General features: G+C 41.3%; 1 protein-coding gene across 1 annotated transcript in view; it reads left to right on the plus strand.

Moving 5' to 3' along the window:
• Positions 1-18,222, plus strand: part of FHIT (fragile histidine triad) — a gene marked incomplete at its 5' end in the record, with an annotated part of 143,211 nt that overhangs the window by 50,350 nt on the left and 74,639 nt on the right. The window contains one exon of the mRNA XM_009878825.1: positions 5,794-5,862. Coding sequence (XP_009877127.1) covers positions 5,794-5,862 — 69 coding nt within the window. The remainder of the gene's footprint in view (positions 1-5,793; positions 5,863-18,222) is intronic.

Genomic DNA, 18,222 nt, shown 5'->3' on the forward strand with positions numbered 1-18,222 from the left:
AATAATTTTGAAGGCTGTGAAAACTGAGTATTTTAATTGACCAAAACTCTTTCCTAACATCGACTAGAACTTTTTCTTTTTAATGTGTTTCTCCTTCCCAACTCAATTCAGGACTAGGAAAAATGTCAAGAACTCATAAATACTCACAGAACAGAGATTGCTTTCCCATTAAGATGCCTTTGCCAGGGCCTGCAAGTCAAGGGCCCTAGAAATTGCCTTTCAGTGCCTAGAAAGAGTGGTTGTACCAAGTGTGCTGGTGTCTGGGTAATGCGATGTATTTTCGGGGACAGCAGAGGGAGTGCTTTCTGTTAATGAGCTATGGATATACAGGCAGGGCTTTCCATGGAATAATTTTGTAACAGGGATAATTGAGCAGTTAATCAAGAATAGCAAACAAGGGCTCCATGGAAGCCCAGTTTACAGAGAGGACAAAATTGCCCTATTTTTCATGTGGCTATCTCAGTATTATGGTTGATTTTCTTTATCACCCACTAACAGTCTTACCTGGAGAATGGTTATTAGTTTGGAATTTCTACAGTTAATCTGGTAGTTCAGAAGAAGCATTGTCACAGCCTCCTGTAAGGAGCCCGTACCTCAGTAATGGACAGGGGACTTTGCAGCAAACAAGGGCTTATCTGCAAATGACCATCATTTTTTTCCCAGCAAACGTGTGGTAGGGGTCTCCTGGCCAGCAAGTCTTGCTGCCTGCAGCCGCTAATGCCCTTCCTGCCCTTCCCCCTGCCTAAGCACGACAGTGGCAGGGACATGGGGTTTACTCTGCCTGGCCCTGACGTCCCTCCATGCCCCACGTCATGGCTTTTCCTCAGCTTGCTGCACCATGGGTCTGTGGAAGCCTACTGCTGCAAAGCTTTTTCTCTGTAGAAAGACCGAAAAACAACAAGGGAAAGGATTAAGCTGCTGAAAGGGATCCGCATGAAGACACAGCTCAGCCACGTAGTGCTTGTGCAGGTGTGAGGGGAGCAGCCCTTCTTCTGCCAACTTTTTGGCAGGCCTCCTGTCCTCAGGATTGTGTGACCCATTGCCAGTTTTTATGTTTTATTAGCAACATTTATTGCTAATAGACCCTTTGTGTGTTCTGAAGAGCTCTTGTACAGGCTATTACGTCCCTTTCTGTTGGAAGCTGAGCTTCGTTGCTCTGCTAACCAGCACAGCAGCTGAGTGAACACAACATAATGTTCATGAATTATTGCAGGCAACGTTCATGTCCTCCCCAGCGGCATGTGGCAGGGTCATCTGCTCTTCACTATTCTGGTCTACCCGGGAAATCTCTTTCAGTGTCTATTTTTGCCTGGTATTTTTGCTTTACATCTAGTGCAGTGGTGACACTTTGGTTATTCGACCATAATTCAGTGTATTAAAACAGCTGTAACTAGGAACATTGATTTCTGCATGGCCTTGAGTGCTGAAGCAAAACTCACCTGACATGAATGGGTGTTTTTCCAACAAAACAGGCCCCAGGTTCTTCAGCTGAGATTTTTTTGTGAGCATTTTGTAGTCCTGGTTCACTGGAAATTGACTTTAGATGTATAATCCCACAAATGCCTGTGCTGCTGCCAGATTTCAGCAATGGTGGGATGAGTGTGTTCTGAAGCACCCGTGGGCAGCCCCACACTCCCGCAGTCGTGCTGGGAACACCGCAGAGCTCAACCAGAGGTTCCTTTTGCTGCAGTGGAAGGTCAGAGGTGGCACAGGCTGGCTCTTGCTTACAATTTTCCCATTGCACTACAGATCTGTGCATTGTAGTATGTCTTCTAATTTTCTGGGCATCCTGGTTTTAAAGGTCTTGAACAAGCTTCTCTTAAGGGTGATTTTGCATCACTTGATAATTCTCACCATTAGAAGCTTCTCAAACCGATATTTCATTTACAGGGTGAAAATGGAGGAAACTACGGTCCCAGCCCTAGAAAACTGTCAGCCTAATATTTTTATAATTTGGAAGATCCTATAAAATTCAGCTCCTACAGCCTCCTTCCAGCTGCTGCTGCCCCAGATTTGCCTGTCAGGAAATCTTGTCCCCACTATCAGAAGCAACTAGTGGGGCCAAGGCATCCTTGATCCACAGTGTCCCCTACTTGGGGGCGTTGTGCTGAGTCCTCCTGTTGTCACACCCACTGTGCCCGTCTTCCGCGCTCGCACGCAGCTTTTTCCATTAGAGTCTGACAAGAAGAAGGAATGGTAGCAACATTCTAAGCAATGCAAGTGTGTGTCTGCATTTATTCTGCCCTGATGTGGGTGATATTGATTGGTTCATTCATGTAAATGTCTCAGCTGTTGTATGTTGCTTTTCTTGCTTATTAATCAAAATAATGCAAAATGAGGGGAAAACAATTTTATGGGAAAAAAAAAAGTGAAATGCAATCATCAGTGATTGAATACAGCCTGCTGGGATATGATGGGGCTGTCTGCCACCCACTAGACATAAGGATACCCACAGTAACTGGGGACAGAGTTGAAATGCTTTATTTTGACATTTTGTATACACAATGTTTGGATTTTTTGTCTCCAAGCAGTGTTTTGAGGGAAGATTTGCCTATATCTGTTTGTTTGGTTAAAAAAAGTGCAGCCAAATGTTTTGTTTCTATCTACTGACACATTTCAGTCAACTGCAAATGTCTTTTTTGGATGTGCAGGGTTTTTATGCCTGGAAAACAAAATGGAAGGAAGCAACTTTAATTTGCAGGCACCTTAGAGTTATTTCTGCTGCATCCAGTTGCGGAGACCTCCCTATATCAGCAGATGCAAAACACCAAGACATGTACATAATATCTGGGATGTGAATACTCCCACTGAACCAATTCACAGGTTGGAAATTGAGCTGGTGCTTAAGTGCCTTTGTGGATTGAGGCTTTAACAATAAAAAATAATACTAAGGAGCAAATACGATCAATTAAAGAACTCCTAATGAATCCAGATATCAGCATCTCTGAGTTGAGAAGGCCCGAATCTGTAAAGGCAGATGATAGAAGGTGTGAAATCCCCTTGTTGTGGTTCTCACTGTGTGGTAGCCAGTGCTCTATTCTGCTTGTATTTCCCCGTCTTTTTCTTTTGGTAAAGCTGAAGAGAAGGAAATTACTTGAGACCCAATTGCACCTCCTGTTCGTTTCTATTACACAAACAGTAGGGTGAATCCAGATTTTTATTTATGTTCCATGGACAAAATTTTGAAGAAAGAAAAAAATGAATGTCTGGAAAACATTACTTTCTTAAATTGATTGTAGTTACCTCAAACCTTGGAAATACTAATTTGTTTTCTGATACAGCTGGCAGATTTTACTACACAGCCTGGCATTGTGTGAGAACATAATGCATGTATTAAAGGTGAGTAACCCTTGAGGATGTCCCCACTGATGCCAGGTGGCCCATATGCTGTCATAAACACTTTTTCTTCTTTTTTTTGTGCTGATTGCAAGAGCCCATTTTGGGTAGAAGATCACATTAGGCTCATTCATTACCTGCTGTGCTGGTCTGTGCATCTGCAGTGCAGCATCTCTGCACTGAGCTTTGGACTACATCCCTGCGTGCTTTCTGATATTCTAAATTGTCTGTTGTGGGTATACAGATCTTCTTCTGTGTGCATCCTGGAACATTCTGCCACAGAGATAAAAATTACTCTTAAGGGTGGCTAACCTTCTGGGGGATATGGTTGTTGATAGCTGATATTAGGCTGTATATATATCATCCAGAGAAATTCCTCAAAATTGATGTTTGTAGCAGAACTATCACTCCTTGTAGCAAAAAAGAAAGAAACTGATGGGCAGATTTTTCTCTATTTTTATGAGTAAATATAAAATCTAATGAGAACTATAGGTGTGACACACTAGTGAAATTTTACAATACCGCTGCGAACTTTAATCTTGGCTTTTATTTTTCTTGAAAGTCTGTCTTTGCCCAAAAGCAAAGTTTCAGGCCTAGGGCTACTGATGACCATCTTTAAACTTGCCTTGTGATTTTGAGCAATACATCACGAGAGCGGTGATGTTCAGATGATACATTACACTAATACATCACAGGAGCACTATCGCTCTCATGATATATTAGTATAATACACTATCAGAACACTATCACTGATGTATTACTCAAAACCACAGTTTTTAACCCTCAAGAATCATCCTCATCTCTAGGGTGAATACACTGAAAGCTGTGGATAATAAGAATAAGCAATCACATATTCAGCTTCTCCAGGACAAGCTGACAAAAAAAAAAAAAAGAAAAGTATTTTTCAGAATATTTCATTAACTGAAACATCCATGTGATTTCATTTTATTCACTGAGCAAATGTTTTTCTGGATTGAAGTTAACACAATATAGGTGTGTTTGAATTTTCTTACAAATAGCCTAAGAAAATCTTTTTTGATTTTTGGATTTCATTATAGACCTGAGCCATGTTTGGAGAGTATATCACTGAGGTGCATGAATTTCAGCTGATTTCCACCTCATCAAATTGAGTCAGGTGCAAGCTGTCTAAATTCTGTGTAAAGCGTTTGGTGCTGTTTCTGATGCAGTTTTTTTTAGGATTTGAGGCACCATCTGAAAAGATCTGGAGATACAGAAATGTGATCTCTCGCTCAAATCGTTTCCTGCCTCTCCTCAATGAGACATTTTGGGCTTTTTTTCCTCAAAAATTATTCTCAGTTATTTTGGAGTTTTTGTTGTTTCTTTTTTGTCTCTGAAGAGAGCGAAAAAGAAAGGGAAAAAGTTGAAAGAATGTTTTGCAATGTTATAGCTGAACTTACTGCATAGAAGCAGATAGATAAGGGGTTTTTTTATTCCCTAGTAGAGTTAGAGTCTTGAGAATCTTCAATTACTGGTCTTACGTGGTATGAAGAGACTGCCATAACCTCCTAACAGAAAAAAAATAGTAATGGTAATAATACCATATCAAGCTGGCAAGGTGACAAGTCGTATATTTGCTTCCTTGTCCATATTTTTGTTCCTTTTCCCCATATCTCATCAGCGCTTGTGATAAAAATATATTGCCCCTCATCTCCCACCCATACTGGGTAGCCGAAAGCTGCCTCTGCAGCTTATGCTCCTTAGCTCCTCTTCTGCCCTGGAGCGATGGCCCTGCCCTCCGGAGAGTGACGCTTATGCCTCAGGCTCTGCAAAACTGGGCTCATCATTCTCGCGCCTCACAGATTTGGGACCTTGGCGCACCAGAGCCCGTGTCCCAGCAGGATCTCACACCACGGGAGCCCTCAGCGTCATATGCAGGTTGCAACCTTCTGGGGGAAAAAGCACAACGTTAAAGTCTTTTTAACCCTGCAAAAAGCAGGCTGTACAGCCCGGGGAGTGTCCTCTTCTGACAGCCTTTCTTCCTGCGTGACTCTACTGTCCCCCCACAGCGTGTGCAGCACAGCACCGAGCCAGGGCTGCCCACGTCCCATCACTGGCACCTTCTTACTCTTGTCGGTTTTGAAGTCACAACACGCAGCTCCAAGGTACATTGTCATTTCAAAGCTGTGGCTAAATACGTCTCTGACTGACAACTATGAATAATTCCACAGAGCCCCTAAACTTCCAGGCATTTCACTCAGAAGCTCATATAATACAGGAGAGCTGCTCTCTCATGTTTTTCATCTTTTATATTCTCCAAAGAGTTGAGATACAGTTATAGAACAGGTTAATGTATTTTCCTCTGAAAATAATGCTGTGGGAGCCCATGCATGGTTGCTTGTATGTGTTGAGAATAATGCTGACAATCCAGAAAAGAAAGTCTTGAGCTTGATAATCACCATTGTTTTGTCTGACCATTGTTTTGTTTCACGATTTCAGCACGTTCACGTCCATGTGCTTCCAAGGAGAGCTGGAGACTTCAGACGGAATGATGATGTCTACGAGGAGGTAAGGGCTGCATGCCATTTCTTGTTCAGAGTTGGCTTTGCTGTTGGAAAATCACCTTAACAATACAGGCCCTGCCTTGAGAAGAGGTAGTTACTGGCATCTCTGCATTGTTATTGCTCTCAAAGACCTTGTGATAGCACACAAGAGAGACCTATACTTGGAATTCCTTGTGAGCTCAAAGTCAAGCAGTTGATATCTTGGGCACTGCAGTCTGTCACCGTGCACAGAGCAAGGTGACATCTCTAGCAATAGTTGTGTTCTCTTGTTTTGAGGGCAGAGGGAAAAACAGCGACCATACGGTTAGCCTGGCATGCAGGGAGCATGTCCTACCCCGGCTGCTAGCCTGGGGTGCACAACCTCCCCTTTCCAACAAGGGAAACCACAGGCAGATCATTACAACTCAGTCACAAGCTGCTTGTTTTTTGCAGGACTCTGCTCAGGCTCTGGACAGATAACATGTAGCCCCAAAGATAACAATTAAAGAGTATATATGCATATAGATGTAATATATGATGTGTGCAGATTGTATGGCAGAGCTGGGGACGTAAACTGTTCCAGCGTGACTGAATTACTGGCTTTTGTTTAAATGAACAATTGTACTGGCATTAACAAAAAGTTTTCCTCGGCTTGACAGCTGTCACAATGAGGTAATGAAAAAAATCTCACTATTGTTAGATTTACGAATGGTTCTTCGTGGGTTTGGTAGGATCCTCTATCTCAAATATGACATCTCCTTTTCTTTCTGAAAGTAATTAATATGATCTTGTTTGATGCTACTGCAGTACCATCTGCTTGAAGGAGAATTCATGATGTTTTCTGCTTTTTTATTTTATCCTTTGTGATATATACATGAATACAACTCCCCACTCTAAAGGAAATAATAAAATGGTAGTGTATTTTAAAGTTTCCTAATGACTTAAACATGCAAAAAGTGGTGAAAAAGTTTGTTATTGACCAGTCACATGAAGAGTAAAGACTGAGAATCCCACTAATAAAGGTAAAACCTTATAATGAGACTGCTGAGCAAAGAGATCCAATGAAGATGCATGCTAGCTGTTTTATATGCTGCGGTAATTAAAAAAATTTAAGTAAGGCAACTTGTAAGGTAATGCCAAAAGGGTTGTCAAACTTTGGAACAGGCTGCCCAGGGCAATAGTTGAGTCACCATCCCTGGAGGTGTTTAAAAGTGTGGATGTGGCACTTAGGGAAACGATTCCACAGTGGACTTGTCAGTGTTAGGTTAGTGTTGGACTCAGTGATCTTAATAGTAATTTCTAAGCTAAATGATTCTATGATTTTTTTTTTCTTTCCCAATGTGTTAAGTAGTTTTAGATGCCGCACCAGCCCACAAACTCTGTTTCCATTTTTGTTGTATTTGCAATTCCATTTTCCTCTATTTTAACACATTTATTTCTCCCTTGTTATATGTAAATACGAACAGGCAAAACTCTGTTAATGAACTAGACTATACATTTAGTGTTGTTTAATGCAAAAGGGTGACAAATGGGTGAAAAATATTTTTATCTTGTTTTCAACTATAGCAATTGTAGGTGTTGCTTTTAGCAGACATGGAAACAAAAATTTTTAGACACAGATGTGATAATATATCTTTTAGCAGAAGAATGTATAGCCTCAGAGTGTAGCCAGCTATTCTGGAATACCACAGAGCTAATATGCTTTTGTACAGACTGTGACTGAACAAATATTTTATTTTTTTAGGATTCAGGAAACAAAACCATACATCACATTTGATGCTATAAAAAGTTCGATGCAAAGTTCTAGCACTGCCTGGGTTGGAGGATGGAGGAGCTTAAACTAGGTTCTATCGTAAGTGGGTAAACCTATTTTGAAAACTACAAAATGGACAAATTATTGAAAATACAGCTGGCTTTGGAAATCATTTTGAACCTATTGTCAGTAAGGCAGAAATCTTTTGATATAGAGGATCTCTGTGTTGTACCAACAAGACATATCCCTATGTCAAGACCTTTTAAAAGATTTAGGACGATATGTAGATCGTGATGGAGCAACAGGCTGAAAATCTGTGAGGGACAATACCATTAGGTGAGATGTAGGTGCTAGAGAGAGCTTTAAATCCATCATCCATGAAATTTGTACTTAGGACAATCCAAAACCTGTTTATAAATGACACTTCATTTCCATATACTTGAGTGGTGGAGTCGCAGGCAGCAAAGATCACCTTCCACAGTCATCCCAACAGCCTTTTCCTTGTAGTATGTGACACAGAGGCTGATCGGCCTCCCTTAAACAATTTGTGAAATTGTAAAAGCCACCCAGACTAAATTTTGCATATTGTGGTGCCTGGCTTAACTATCATAGCTAAAGGCTTTACAGGTATTGGGTGTAATTTTCGCAGATCCTGTATCTCGGCCCTGGTTCAACACATCTATCGCAAACCCCCGTCTATCTGTAAATGCCTTTGAGCTTCCAAGCTCTGCAGATTGCTGATGAATCCCATTGCTCTGTGAGTGTTTGACAATGAAAGGAATGCCTGGATGTTGAGATGTCAATCCTCTTAAGAGAATTCTAGAATTGAGACAGCTAGAAAATACTTGCAGTCCCTTACTGTATGCTTTATTTCTCCGATTTGGTTGGGAGTGACCACTCATCTCATTGAAAAGACACAAGAGAGTGTATCAGGTTGACGCCTGCTTAGCCTGTTTACTAGGCTCTGGTATCTTCAGACATTTGGCTATGAAGCTCTGACATAGCCTTGTCTAAAGCAAGGCTAAAGAGCATACTTATAAAGAGTATACTGTATAAAGAGTATACTTAAGGGTAAGATATATTTTTAGCAGTTGTTTTTTAATAAGGTTGCTGATGGGCACTAATGGCTGCTGGTTTATGGATATATATTTAGAAATTCAATACTGGAACATTAATTGTTGAAAGGATAAAAGAGGGTCTGACACCTATTCCACAAACCCTTCTCTAAGGCATTTCTTGCTGGAATACGTCACAATATTTTAGATTTCTGTACTTCATTGCATATGAAATAAGTTACTGTGTGATTTTTCTAAGATACAGAGAGAATGATTAATAATGAAAAAAAAATCTGGATTGAATGTTTTGGATATATTTTCTCTGCATCTTTACTGGGCTGTTTCTTGGGAGAGTGTTTCCCAGGAAGAGTTAGCTATCCACCCTGTAGGCTCACTGTAGTGGAATGCTGAAGATGCGATTTTTCAGTTCTTAACATTTTTCTGCGATTATTTGATGCCTAATTCTGCAAGTGTGCACATATAGAATCATAGAATGGCCTAAGCTGGAAGGGACCTTAGAGATCATTTTAATCCAGCCTCCCTGCCGCCAGGGACGCCACCTCTCAACTAGATCAGGCAACACATGGGGACTGAACGGGAATCGAACCCGTGACCTTAGCGTTGTTAGCGTTACGCTCAACTGACTGAGCTAACCGGCCCCCTATATCAGAGTTAAACGGGTGTTAAAGGGAGTTTTTTAATAGGATCAGGCCCTCATTTTTTTTTATTATTGCCGAGTTACTTTTGTCATCTACGTCTTGAGTAGGTCTTATTCAGTGATTCACTTTTTTACGTGGACAGTACAATTGTAGCAGCTAAGTATTAGGAAAACTTGTCATTAGAATACCTCTTTATTCCTCTGTGTTTTCTGTTGGATGAATATTTTTAAGTCTATTAATCAAGGAACTTAAAGGCCTTCCTATCTGCTTTGAAGTAGATGAGTTTTGTGCTATTGCAAGGTCATGCCACAGTAACTGATAAGAATTTGGTATGAATGAATGTCTTTGCTGTAGAGCGGCACCCTGTGTTGTTGCAGTCAGCACAAGTACTGCACAGTGGTTGGAGGTCATCATGTCCAAGGCATTCAAGAACATTATCCTGAAATGTCTCAGCAGTTTCATACACTCAGCCATCTGTGGGCAGTCCGCATTCTGCACGTGTTTGAAAAGTCCATAGCACAGCCTGTCCCTTTTCTGCACCGAGTGGTTAGCCATTAGTGCAATATAAATAACATTCATCATCCTTTAGGCTGGCAGGTAATAGCCGTACTGGGCCACAGAGTGTGGGGCTTTCTCAGAAAGGAAGACTGAATCCAAAGTCCGTGATACCGCTGTTATGAGTACTGACCTCGATAAGTTAATTTTGAGGCTGACAGACTCGGATGGGAAAGGGCAGCCTGGCCTCTCAATGAAACCTCGAGCATCCCTGGCATGCAGCGATGTGTTTTGTGGTGCACACCAGGTTCATCCCCAAATTGTGTTTTACTTGGTGGTTGCAGCCTGCTGTAACCGATGGAGCTGCAAAGGTATTCGGAAAGTATTGGGGGCTGTGCGTGCAGGGCAAGGAGTGCCCATCCCCTTTCCAGCCTTGCTTTCCTTCCTGTCTCCAGTTCCCAGCCTAGACTAGAGAGCACTGAAAATACTGTAAAAGGGGAAGGCATGAATGCGAGAGGTTAACCCAGACCCCGGTGTCTCCATCCCCCAGCTGCCTGCCAGATTGCATCATGGACCTCTTGTAATAAGCCTGGGTAAAACTTCCTTCCTGTAACTTCAAGATTTTGTAAAGCGCAAAAGCCAGCAAAAGAATTCACTTCATGCTGTCCTCCTTCCCCTCTGGCATTTGAGCAAGCAGTGAGAGAGTCACTTAGAGAAAGATATTTTGACTTAGTGATCTCATTCAGCACATTATGTTAAATCATTTCAGCAAGAATACCTATTAGTAATCATTTCCAATTCCAGGGAGGATGAAGGAGGCATTTTGGCATGTGACTCAAGAACCTGCTGGGCTGCTTCTTTAGGCTGGCAAAACAGGGGAACCATGGTGAATTCGGAACTTTAGTCAAACAAGCCTGAAGTTTAATTCTCCATGAGTGGCTTTGACTGTGACCTGCCTTCACTCCGACCTGCCGACAGCGTCTCACATGCTGCTGGGCACAGAGCCTGGCAGAGGGCTCAGAAGGGGCACGGCTACACTGAACTGTTTGGGCTGCTTCCTAACTTGAAGATAAGGTATATAGGGTAAAGATAAATAAGCCCTAATCCAGGTCCTGCTAGAGAAAATGGAAAGATGCCCAACAGCTTCTGTGAGCATTGGATTGAAGTATTCATGAAAATTAATGGCATGCAGAGCTAATAGGCTGTTCCTTGGCCTCAGAATTATATTGCACCTTCTGGAAACATATCGTAGCCTTCTGGTAGATCAGTCTGCTGCATCTGAACTCCCTTAGGGCCAGACTCTGCTTTCTTTGCACCCTGCATGGGTAAACCCATGGAAAGGAAGAAAAGTAACACGGAATCTGAATTAGTATATATTTTTTTAAGAAAACCTCTGTTTTTCCCAGGTACAAGTTTATTTCCCTGTCTTCTTCTGATGTAGCAGCAAATAAGTTCTTCCCACTAGGCTGTGGATTATATCCTCGTCTTGCCAGTGTTGCTTTCTGACTGAGAGCATGAGAGGAGGTTCTGCCAGAGAAGGAGCATGCCTTTCCCAGTTGCTTTGCGAGTCTTGTGATATTATAGCGACTCCAGCAGGGCAAGTCAGATTAACTGTGCGTGAATATTTCTAACTGAGAGTATTGCACTAGAAGCTAGAACTGTGCGAATAATTATTGTTTGGATTTGGTAGATGAACGGGCAAAAAGTCATTCTGAGTTGACTTGAAACTTTTTCTTCCCCCCCCCATCAAACAAATTTCCCTTTTGAGTTAAACAGGATGACTTGTTTTCTGGAACATGATATTTTGTCTGATTGTGATTTGAAACCCCCTGGAGACTGCTGGCATGCCCTGCAAGCTTCTTGCATGTGCCCGACCTACATAAGGCAAACCTACAAATTTGTCAATAGGGCACAGCAGGACTACTGGGACACATCCTACTGTTACGCATATCTCCCGAGATGGAAACCCCACTGTTTGTGGTATTTTCTGCCCTTTCTAACCCTGTGAGCATTTCTTAATTTGATAGCTGAGACCTCTGAGACCTTCCTGAATGCTGTATACGTGTCTGCACTTATTTTAAGATAGCAGGATATCATAATCAGGTCTGATTAAGAGCCATTTCATTCACTGATATCTTCCATCTAGATCTAGAGAAGAGGAATCGGCTCAACTATAGGAACAAATCAAAGTGGTTAGAAGGGTTCCCATTAAGGCAGCCATCCCTCACGATCCCACACATGCCCTTTACACCTAGGCTTTCTCTGGAAAGTAATGTACATTTGGCATTTTGCATATCGTTGTGTAGTCTCATTGCCCTCTAGCCCAGCTGTCTCTCTGCATTCCATCACTGCTCTTGCTGCTTCTTACCTTTTCCTGCCTCAATGTTTCTACCATCGTTTTCCTCCTAAGCAAAAAGTCTTCCAGAAATTACTTATGTTTAGTTTGTAAAAGAGCAGAGACAAGTTATTTTGATCTTTACAAAGGCTCTCTTGGCCCCTTCTGTAAGATGTTTACTGTGTCTAGCTCATGGAGTATTTGCTCTTTTGTGTCCTTGGTGGTAGTTCAGTGGCAGCGACTTAGTGACAAAGAGCCTCCAACCAAAGACAAGTTGCTGATAAGGGGATTAAAGCGAACGTGGTCTCTCAGGCATGTTTACTCTGTCAAGTGTTTGGACTTGCTTAGCTGCTCAGGTGCTTCTTGTGCATTTCCAGTCCCCGAGGTAAAACTCTCCAGGCCTCTGCTTATCCTGTGATGCACAGTGTTAAGCTGAATTTATGCTGGTGGGGAGAGCATGCCCCATTAGTACCCCAGATACCCACCTTTTTGGAATTGATGGGGTGGAAAGTAAGCAAACCTATCAGGCGGTTGGCATTTTTCAAAAAGAGATTTTTCTTCTCTGAACTGGAATGTTGCCATAAGGTTAAAATGAAGTTCTGTTTAAGGTTCAGGGTACGGCAGTAGCTATTTGGTGACCCACAAACCAAATCACACTGAAATCCTGCACAACAGATGACTTTGGCAATTTATTCTGCCAGTAGCAACAATTTGGAGAGTCCATTGTCAAGGTTTAGTGCTGGTTCTGATACGACCAGTAGCTCACAGTGATCCAGCCCTCTGACTCACTTGCAGTTCTATAAAGATGCTTTGGTTTCAGCTTGTGATCCCACAAGGAAAGAGCTCTTTGTACCTGTAATTTGGGGCAGTTCCTTTATCTGCTGTCTTACAAACGTGGATCACAGTATTTTGAGGGATCAGCTTTGTACAGTACCAGGTACCTGAGAAGTGATAATCTCATAGGAGACACCATCTGAACTGGTTGTTTCTGGCAGTTTGGTTGGCTCATCCAGCACTGAATCAGCAGCTTCAGTGATTCAGACGTGATGCTATTTGTCACTTTCTAAATATGACTTTTGTAAATGAAGGTGGAGGTATATTAATGGAGCCAAGTGTTTCTCCTGGTTGGGAAGTAAATAAAAGTGATGGGATGAGTTTGCCAGTATTTACAAGGTCAAGTTAATTTATTTTTTCAGTCAAAAGAGTGAAAAAATGTATCGATATGAGAAATAAGCTTTCCAGACATATGTTTGTATTCCGGTTTTGTTCGTTTTATGGTGGACGAAAAAACAAAAAAATGCTTTCTTCTTTTTATGTATTTGCCCACTGTTTTTCCTCCTTTTTTCCTTCCTTCTGGGGAAATGAAAGTAGAAGGAAGCTGAACTGAAAGAGAAAAAACTACCAATAATCCTAAAATGGAAAATAGAGAACTGAATGTTTGTAGTTTTCAGAAACCAACATGAAATACCGACAGTTTAAGTTGAAATAAGAATCACCAAACCTCTTATTTAGGTACTTTAAAATATGAATTTGTTTATTAAAATAAAAGTGAAAATTACAAAGTCTGAAGAATAACACTTCTCTTTTTTTCAATAAACAGGTATTTAAACATTTGCATATATATTTATGGGCATACACTTTGTGGAGGTACACATACATACATGCACGTATGGACAGAGTGGAAGGCTCAGAAGCACGTAGAGTATTTATTCTGGCCCCTCTAAATTGAATAATCTTGCATTTTTACATTTTCTAATGTAACATGTCATATGTTGGGGTTTTATTAACAAACTTCCTATTTGTGTGAACTTGTGGAACCTTCTATTTTCCATAGAAATTAATTATATTTGAGCATCTACAATCTGTGAGTAAGATCCGGTTGTATTGTGCGTTTTGCTGCTACAACAATCATCAGTGAAATGGTTAACAACATTGAAAAATAAATTGCCTTCCTTGAGGCTCCAGAGTTAACACCACTCTGTTACCAGGTTGCTGTGGTTTCACAACACCTCACTTCTTTCTGTAAAAGACAACACTTTACATTACAGCTTGTGGTCTGGCAAAAATGCTGGAGTTTATTGTAGACAAGTCTTAGTTTCACGCATTTAAAATAATACCTAAGAAATTCATTGCTGAAGATAGATCAGGCCCAATTCCATACCATCATTGCCATATGTTAAGAAGGACTTAGTGTGCATAAAAGCAAAAGGTACAAAATTACTTTAGGCTAAATACTGCAGGAATATGGCTTCTCTTTCTAGAGGCGTTTGCTCAAAATTATTTTTTTCTCTTTCGGGTCTTGACGATGCAGCTACCCAGGCCGGTCGCTGGGATGGCAAGGGCTTAGGTCGCCCATGGGCAGACCTGGCGAGGGATTGGTCCTGTGAGATACCAGGAAAAAGGCTGATGGTAAAATGAGTACAGAATAAGAGTGGACCTTAGCTCTTGTTTCAATGTTTTTGCCATGAAGGTAGTCCAAGAGATGGCAGACCTGTTCCCGTACTGGGAAAGAAAATGTTTATTTTAGTTTCAGAAAGGATATTTTAACAAATCATTGCAGCAGAGTGAAAATGCAGTTTGACAGAGTGTCAGGATAATTATACACAATTTGGTTTTGTTTAAATATGTTAAGCACCGTTGTTTCTTTTCCCTGTTAAGAATTTACTTGAGTGCTAAGTTGCAGCAGTTTTCCTTAATTGCTTTAATCCTTGGCCTTAAGAAAATGAATACTTTAAATTTACACTTGTTAAGTACACTGCTAATGAAGAAAAGGCTTCAGCAATCTTGGGCAGACCAAAACTATATGTGAAAAAAAGAGAAAGCAAAGAGAAAAAAAAAAAAAGAAGAAGAGAGGGAGAAGCTAATCACCAAACCATTCTGTTAATGCTTGTTTTAATCATCCTGCCTGCCCTTCCTGGCAGCCAGAGCCATTAGGCTGCAGAGGCAGGAGGCGAGCTATCACCGTCAAATGGTGCTGATGTGGAGAATTGGGCCCAGGAGGACAATTTGACTTGTCAGTTTATATAGACATAAAGCTTCATTGTTGTGCACAGACACAACTGGCTTTTTAAAAGTCTATTTCCCTCCTGATGATGTGAGAATCTGCTCCTCTCTCTCCTACTGTTCTCGAATTTATTAGGTTGCACTTAGGGCATGGTCCTGGCAGGGGCAGGTGGGCTTCAGCAGTGCCACCAGCAGACCACAGCCACAGGGTACCCGAGGGGACCACAGGGAGCTTTAGCTCCCATGCGAGGTGATGGGGTCTGGGTGCTGGGAGCCTTACGATGCTCGTACCACTGCAAAGTCTTTAATTCTCTGTGGAATTAAGCATGTGTTTTAAAACACAAAGAATGCTCAGAAGAGAGGAGCTAATGGTGTTTCCTTGGGGGGGGCAAAAATGAAACGTCTCCTAAATTTAATTAATTACCAGAAACGTATGATCTGTTTTCAAAAACAGCTTGTGTTGCTGTTTTCCATGTACAGGAAACTTTTATCTTTCTGACAACTAACAACTTGTTTTGGCTGAAAACACCTCCCCATGTTGCTGGGAGCCACTGAAAGGGTTTCAAGTAGGGCAGTGCAGCATTTTTCCCAAATTTCAGCTTTTGCACTATGCAGAATGGAGAAAGTGTTTATTGGTCCCCACACTGAGAAGCAGCGTTTACTGCTTCAAGAAAAAGCAAGCTTCAAAATCCTGCTTGACTGCGTTGCAACCTAATTATAGCTATCCAAGCGCAGGTATTGCAATAGCCAGGAAAAGCAGGGAAAAAGGCAGCCTTTGTCTCACGTTGCCCAAACAGTTGCAGCGTTGTGTAAGGGGCTGGCAAAGAACCACTTCCTGTGCTTAACTGCGAAAACTGAGCATGAATTTGTATTAAACATATAAGCAAATCTAACTAAACAGTCGTATCTCCCTTTTGTCTGTGTAAATTACTTCAATGTACTGGAAACTTGCTTCTAGGGATTGTAATCTCTGAGGAAGTAGGAAGGTATCGCAATAAATAGAGTTTTTAATGGAAGGCCTATTTTTTGATAATTTTTTTCCTTGAATGATCACTTTTCCTTTTTGTAAGAAAAAGTCTATTCTTGTTCATTACGTTAGTGTCTTTGAAGTAGCAAATGCACACAACTGCCAGATCACGTACAGCATGGGAGCTATGCAGGGTTTTCTTCAGCTAAAGCATGATTGTGAGCAGTAATTGAGATTAGCTCCCCAGGAGAAGGGACTCTGCTCTCCTGATTTTTTTCTCAGTAAAATAGTTGCACTTAATGCATTTATGAGTAGACTTTAAGTGCTAACATACTTTATTCCCATACCCCTGCTATTTCTGTGGCAGTCTTACTGAAGAAATAACACTACATAAAACTGCATAAACACGTAAGGTCTTAGGTGTCTGCTTCAACTGGCACTTTCAAATTTTCTGTTTGAAGATAATTTTATTTCACACTTTTACATCTGAAGTGCCTGTTTTTGGAGACCTCAGAGTATTTTTTTTAACATATGTTAATTACGTTTCCTACCAGATCTGTGAGTGCATTAAATGATAGTACTTGCAGGTGCAATGCAGAGGGGTGAAGGGACATTGTGAAGTTCTGGAGTGAGTCAGGGTAAAGCTGCTGAGTGCAGATGCATCCATGCATCTCTGAACAAGCACAAGGAAGGAGGTGGATTGATCACTCGTCTACAGCTACGTGGAGTAATCCAACACATGAAGCTCATGCTTCCTTGTAGGAAACTGTTGCCCTAAAGCAGGCAATAGATATGCTGGGATATGTTCCCTGTCTTTAAACAACATTGAAAACTTGGATGACTCTGAAGAACTTTGCTTCAGCTTTATTTTTTTTTTCCTGAAGAATAATACTGCTGGCATTTACCAAATCAGACTGTCATCTGGGAGTGCATTGCCTTAATTCAACTAAGGCCTGTGACTTTGACCTACTCGCTAAAAGTGGACACCTTAGGTATTTTAACAAGAGGCAACAGGTTCACCCACCTATAGATACGAATGGTTTTACTATGGCTGAGGGTCTGCCTTCACTGGTATGGTGTCTCCAGCAAATGCTTAGGGAAAAAATTGTAAGAATGGCCCTGTGTATGGAGTATCCCAGCTTTTCTTGCTCCAGAAAGACACATCCACGGAGTCCTTTGCCGTAAACGGATACTCAGGTGGAGTTTTCTTTAAAAAGATGAGCAAAACAGCTGGAATCTTAACTGATATCGACTTTGAACAAGAGTCTAAATGCCTTAAAGACTTCTGAAAAGCCAGTCCTTTATCCTTCTGTATTAGGTTGTGGTGAGTGGTATTGACACTCAGTACAATGTTATTGGCATGTGATTTTCTCCGCTCATCTTACACAAGGTCATGAGGCAGAATTGCCCTCTGCTGCATGTGAGCAGAGGAGCTTTGGCTTGATGTATCACAAAATCACAGAATATTAGGGGTTGGAAGGGACCTCAGAAGATCATCTAGTCCAGGCCCTCTGTCAAAGCAGGATCACCTGCCAAAGTATCAGCATTTCACGTTTCTGGGTTGCTGTCATGAACATGTGCAGAAGGCAAATAACAGTACAACAAGGACACTTCCCAGATTAGATAATGTGCTCCATTGATTAACATCTTTTACTCCTCTTTTAAGTGTGGTAAACATAGTGAAGCTTAGAACCATAAGGTGGTTTTCCACCATTTTTAGCAACCTCTTGTCATTTTGAGCTGCTGAAGTATCTCTGCTGGTACTACCTGGTGATCCTTTTTATTCATTTATTACTGCTGCTTCTTCTCAAGAAATAAATTTGCTGAGAGTAAAGGAAGTTGCTCATTAGGGCAATGTAATTAAAAGAAAAGAAGACAACATGCCAAGTTCCGTTTTCTCTACAAAGCGCCACCTTGGAGATTGCCTGAAACTCAATTACTCGTTGCTATGCTTATTAGGGAGAACAATGTGCTGAAATGATCCCTACTCCTAATAACCTTGTTTTCTACATGTGAATCATGTTAATACTTTTTTTCTTTAGTGCCTTAATCACCATGTATAAAATGGGTCTCTTTCTAGAGGGAAAATGGGGAAGGTGGACCGCATGGTGGGTGTTC

Source organism: Apaloderma vittatum, unplaced genomic scaffold, assembly GCF_000703405.1.
Source record: "Apaloderma vittatum isolate BGI_N311 unplaced genomic scaffold, ASM70340v1 scaffold5511, whole genome shotgun sequence".
In the NCBI taxonomy this organism is placed as follows: Eukaryota; Metazoa; Chordata; class Aves; order Trogoniformes; family Trogonidae; genus Apaloderma; species Apaloderma vittatum.